The sequence below is a fragment of the Pteropus medius genome, unplaced genomic scaffold (genome assembly GCF_902729225.1).
Source record: "Pteropus medius unplaced genomic scaffold, Ma_sr-lr_union100, whole genome shotgun sequence".
Lineage (NCBI taxonomy): Eukaryota > Metazoa > Chordata > Mammalia > Chiroptera > Pteropodidae > Pteropus > Pteropus medius.
In genome coordinates this window covers 1,020,062-1,025,808 of record NW_024343159.1, presented here as the reverse complement: position 1 = coordinate 1,025,808, position 5,747 = coordinate 1,020,062, and the positions used below count along the sequence as shown (strand labels likewise).

General features: G+C 63.5%; 1 protein-coding gene across 1 annotated transcript in view; it reads left to right on the top strand.

Moving 5' to 3' along the window:
* Positions 1 to 2,269: 2,269 nt before the first annotated feature.
* The window catches only part of BCAN (brevican), a 13,304-nt gene continuing 9,826 nt past the window's right edge, over positions 2,270 to 5,747 (top strand). Inside the window, 5 exon segments of the mRNA XM_039867285.1 lie at positions 2,270 to 2,375; positions 2,847 to 3,221; positions 3,533 to 3,707; positions 3,883 to 4,010; positions 4,501 to 4,908. Coding sequence (XP_039723219.1) covers positions 2,285 to 2,375; positions 2,847 to 3,221; positions 3,533 to 3,707; positions 3,883 to 4,010; positions 4,501 to 4,908 — 1,177 coding nt within the window. The 5' untranslated portion in view covers positions 2,270 to 2,284.

Below are 5,747 nucleotides of genomic sequence, written 5' to 3'. Positions count from 1 at the left end.
ATATAACGAGAGAGAAGCTTCCTGAACAGCTTGGGGAAACTCAAGATAAGGACAGGAATCCAGACGCTAGGGCAGGAAAGAGAGAGCTGGAGAGAGGGGTGATGTGGCGCCAGGGAAAGAGAGGGGAGACTGCTGAGCTCGCGCGGTTAGGGATGGAGCAGCGGGCCCAGCTCAGAGGAGAAGGCGGAGCGGAGGTGGGCGGGTGCGGGAGATGGAAAAGGCCAAGGCCTGGGTCCCTGGCTCTGAGTCCGCTGCGGGACGAGGACGCCCGAGTCTCTCAGGACTCCCAGCTGTACCAGGAGGGGCTGAGGCCCAAGCTTGGCGTGACTGGCGGGGGCGGCTGGCAGAGCTCTCTGACTGTGAGGACCAGACAGCCAGGGTCACCTCCTGGCCTCTCTGGTCAGTGACTCCCCTTCCCAGGGGTGGAGGTGGAACACCCTCCATGCTCCAGGGCAGCCAGGTCTGAGGCTGAGGGCCTGCTCCCTTCAAAACAGAGGTGACAGGGGGTCCGGGGTGTTGGTCCTAGAGTGGCTCCAACTATATGGGTTTCTGGGCCACCCGTCAGAGAGCTGGGAGCCGGGTCTGTGAGCAGCTCCAGCTCCGGCCCACGGCAGGGGAGGGGGCTGGGAGAGGCCTGGCACAGGACCTGACACAGCTCAGATGCATGGCCAACGGTTTCCCCAGCGCCTGAAGGCAATGCCTGCCTGCACCAAATAGTTCCCCCTCCCCCCAGAAAACAGCCCTCCCAGGGGCCCCCATGTCCACCGCTGGTCTTAGCTCCTCTGATCTGGCCCTTCAGTGACGCCCTGGGCATCTGGCCCCGGCCATTCCTTCCCCAACTCTGACCCTGAGGAAAGGATGGTCAGCCATAGTGGGGAGGGGAGGTCACAAAGGTGAGGAGGCGTCCCCAGGAGGGGCTGAGGGAGGATGGGGGTTTCCCCTCAGCTCAGGCTCGGGAAAGAGGGGACATGCATGAAGGCTGAGCCTGAGAGGGCAGGGAAGATCGAGGCTGAGCAATGGGCCTGCAGTGGGAGTGCGCAGCCCGCGCTCACAGCCCGATTTCTAGGAAGTCATGCCTGCGGTCTAACCTTCATCCCTCCTTGCAGCCCTGGTCTGGTCCATGGCAGACCTGGGTCTCCGTGGTCTTCCAAGCCCAGCCCGACCCTCAACGATGACGTTGGACACTAGCTCTGCAGCCTTCCCCGCGGGGGCGCATTGGCCTGGTGTCTGACTTGGCTTTGCTGGGGACACAGGGTCAGCCCTGTCCCTCTCTGGGCCCTGTTTCTCAATGTCACAGCCCCATCTCTCCATTAGGAGCGTATAAATGCTTTGAGATCTTCGGAAGAATATTCTGGGTTCTCACAGCCCTTCTGACAGCCACGGGCAGGAGGGAGACGGCCCCTCCCATTTATTCTCGCCTTCCCCCTTAACCCACCCCCCTACCCCCACCCCCACTCCCCCACCTCCCGCCCAGGGCTGGGGTGGGGGAAGGAAGAGGCTGGACGGAGGCCAGACTGGCGGAGACAGGGGCTTTGTCCCAGCTGATTTCTGAGCCAGGAGATCCGGTGGGAAAAGCCCGTGCCAGGCAGAAAGGAAAGGCTGGAGGAAGAAAGGAGGGGACAGCCAAAGAGGGGGGCGCAGGGTGCTGGGGAGTAAAGAGAAGAGTTTCCTTATAAGTAACGGTGGGGGAGGGAGGCCTCGAGGAGGACTGGGTCTTGTTGTGAATTGCCCTGGTTCAGTCCAGGAAGCCTCCTGGAGGAGGCTAGAATGGGTAGACGAGTGGGGGGGGTTGGAGCAGGTACTATAGGAGGAGGAGGCTCTGGGTTCAAAGAAGGGATCTGGCACTGGGAGGGGCAGAGGGGACTCGAAGAGCAGCCACCATTCATGCTGTGCGCTGTAAGCATTCATTGAGCTCCTACTGTGTGCTGGGTGCCGTGCATTTGCCAGGATTTTTTAGGACACAGAGCACTCCTGAAGCAAGCACATAGCTCCATTGCAACCTGGGGGGCGGTGGTAACGGTGCTCCCTACGAGCGAGAAAACAAAGGCCCAGGGAGGGGAAGGGACTTGCCTCAAGCCACGAGCGAGCTGACGGGGACCCAGGTCTTGGCTCTGAAGGAGAGTCCCTTGGCTGGGGGACACGATCAGACACAGAGCTAGTGGCGAGGTAGAGGCCCCTGCGGCAGGGTGCGTGTGCATCTGTGTGGATGTGGCTGGGGCCGGGGGAGGTCTGTCCTGACGTCTGACCCCATCTTTCCTCCTCAAGCCCCCCCTCAACCTGCAGCATGGCCCCACTGTTCCTGCCTCTGCTGGCAGCCCTGGCCGTAGCCCGAGTCCCTGAGGCCTCGGCTGATACCTTGGAAGGAGACAGCTCAGGTAAGCAACCCCCTCAGCGTCACTGCCCTGTGGTAGGGAGTGGCCTCTCGTTAGGCCCTAACAACCTCTTCCAGCCTTGGGGGGCCCCAGGAGGAGGAGATAGAGCTGGGAGGGCCATGGGGAAGGGGCTGGGCTCGGACCCTTGGAAACAAGGGGTGAGTCGTGGGCCCCTGGTGGGACCGGAAACCTGGGGCAGGGCTGCCAGGCTCCGGGGTGGGGCCTGGGGACAGGATGCGGGGCTGGGAGGAAGAACAGAGGCAGAGTTGGGAGAAATCCCGCTGGCGAGTCCGAAGGGAACAGGGCCGTCGGACCCAGGGGGTGGGGCCCAGGGACCCTGGGGTGGTACTGGGACCCTGGGGGCCGGTCTTGGCGCCTAGAGGTGGGCTCGCAGGACGCTGGGGGCCGGGCCCGGGTTCTCGGGGCGGGGCTTGGCCACCGGGGCGGGAGCTCCAGCCGCGCGCTCGCCCACAGAGGACCGCGCCTTCCGCGTGCGCATCGCGGGCGCCGCGCCGCTGCAGGGCGTGCTGGGCGGCGCCCTCACCATCCCGTGCCACGTCCACTACCTGAGGCCGCCGCCGAGCCGCCGGGCGGTGCTGGGCTCCCCGCGGGTCAAGTGGACCTTCCTGTCCGGGGGCCGGGAGGCCGAGGTGCTGGTGGCGCGCGGGCTGCGCGTCAAGGTGAGCGAGGCCTACCGGTTCCGCGTGGCGCTGCCCGCCTACCCCGCGTCGCTCACCGACGTGTCCCTGGCGCTGAGCGAGCTGCGGCCCAACGACTCGGGCATCTACCGCTGCGAGGTCCAGCACGGCATAGATGACAGCAGCGACGCTGTGGAGGTCAAGGTCAAAGGTGAGAGGGCAGGGACAGAGTTTCCGAGAGAGGGGGAGGGGAGGACCCCAGCCCTCAGGGAGCCCGCGGTCTGAGGGGAGAGCACACGCACCTGGAAGGCACCGACCGAGCTGGAGAGGGGGTGACAGGGCGTCGCCCCGTCAGCTCCGGAGGCGGGGCAGTCGGGGCTCCAGGCGCGGGGCCGTCCGGCTCCCGCCGTCTCGCTCCAGCCCCTGGAGCTGCAGAGCGAGCGGGGCGCGCACTGACCCGGCGCGCGGAGGGAGGTCAGCGCGCCGCGCGACCGCACCTCAGGACCCCTCCCTGCCCCTCAGGGGTCGTCTTTCTCTACCGGGAGGGCTCTGCCCGCTATGCCTTCTCCTTCGCGGGCGCCCAGGAGGCCTGCACCCGCATCGGCGCCCGCATCGCAGCCCCGGAGCAGCTCTACGCAGCCTACCTGGGGGGCTACGAGCAGTGCGACGCCGGCTGGCTGTCCGACCAGACCGTGAGGTGGGCGGGGCCGGGCGCAGGCTCCTAGCGCCCCCTGGGGAATGGGGCTGGTCTGCGGAGGGCGGGGAGGACCCTGCAGAGCTGCGAGGACAACGGGCCACATGGAAAAGCAACGTGATTCGGGAGCGTCTCCGTGGGCCGGCTCCCGGGTGAGGGCGTCTGCGCTCCTCCCCAGGTACCCCATCCAGACCCCGCGAGAGGCCTGCTACGGGGACATGGATGGCTTCCCTGGCGTCCGCAACTATGGAGTGGTAGACCCGGATGACCTCTATGACGTCTACTGCTACGCTGAGGACCTTAACGGTGACTGGGCGAGGGGCCCCCCGGGGCATGAGCCCTTCTCCGGTGCCACCCATGGGTCCTCCCGGGGCCTCTGCTGGGCCTTATTGCCCGCTGTGTGATTAAGGGGACAGCCAGTGCCAAGGAAACCATTGGTGTCCCTCCCTCTAAACACTGTCACCGAGTGGAGTTCATGACCAAAGCCTCAGGCAGGTGGTGGGAGACTGAGCTTGTGTGTTGATTCTGCTGCTGCCTGCTGTGCAGCCCTCTCTGCCTCTTGGCATCTCTGGGCCTCAGTTTCCACCCTTGCAGCGTGAAGAAGTTGGGCCAGTTTCCTCTGAGCAATAGTATTCATCCTGAGGTTCTATGCAGACTCTGATCCTATGAAGTAGGGCAGTTGACTCCATGTCACAGGTGACACTGAGGCCTAGAGAAGCTTGCCCAGGGTCCCCGTGGGAACCCAGGGCGGCAGGGCTACCAGCTTTCTGGTAACCCAGCCTCCTCCTCCCCCCAGGAGAGCTGTTCCTGGGTGCCCCCCCAGACAAGCTGACGCTGGAAGAGGCTCAGGCATACTGCCGGGAGCGGGGTGCAGAGATCGCCACCACGGGCCAGCTGTACGCCGCCTGGGATGGTGGCTTGGACCGCTGCAGCCCAGGCTGGCTGGCCGATGGCAGTGTGCGCTACCCCATCGTCACACCCAGCCAGCGCTGCGGTGGGGGCCTGCCTGGTGTCAAGACCCTCTTCCTCTTCCCCAACCAGACCGGCTTCCCCAACAAACACAGCCGCTTCAACGTCTACTGCTTCCGAGGTGAGCCGCCTCCCCGCAGGGGCCCAGGCCGACCTCACAGAGGCAGTGGCGGCCCGAAGTCCTGCCCCAGCTCCGAGCACGTGCTCTCAGACCTTTGCCATTCGCCTGAAGGAGGCTTGGGGGACGCTCAGCTTGTCACCTAGAGTCCTGGTCAGGTCCTCTGGCTTGGCCGTGTGGCTTTGAGGAGGGCTCCCCTCTCTGCATCTCCTCGTCTGCCTCGCCGTCAGTAGCCCGTGCCTTCCTTGTCTCTTCCAGTTCCAAAGCTGTCTCTCCCATATTGGTCTGCCAAGTATGTTTTCATTTCTGGTCAGCTCGTTAGCAGAGCAGAGATGACCGACATTCTCTGAATCCAACAGATTGATCTGCTCCAGTTAACCAAATGCCTTCAAGAGCCCTCACAGGCATTTCCAGAACCTTCAGCTTGAAGGTGTCAGATCTTTAACTACCAAATACTGATGGAAAGACACAGGTCTCCCCGCAGGGAGCAGGTCCTCAAGGACAGTTGGGTATAGAGATGGCTCCCTGTCCACATCTTACATTGGGACCTGGGGAGGCAGTGTCTGGGACCCCCAGAGGCACAGCACCCAGTCTAAGAGTGACCAACAGTCAGGAAGGCAATACTCTGGGGTGTCTGAGTCCTTGCCCCAATTGTGAGCCTGCGGAGTCCTAGTACAAGGGCTGGAGACAGACATGGGAGCAGAACACATACCCTTCACTTTCAGGGAGCCCCTAGTCTGAAGGAGGAAGGCACAGCTCCTGCCATGGAAGCCCCCAATTTGAGAGAGAAGACACCTTGCTCCCAGCATGAGCAGAGACAGAGAAAAGCATTACTTCCACTGGGACCGATCTCCAGACATCTTTGGCTTGGGGTGGGGGATGGTAAGGGTTGGGGAAGTGAAGTCTATAGGAAGACGTGTCCATCTGAAAAGGCTTCCTGAAATAGGGATGATAGT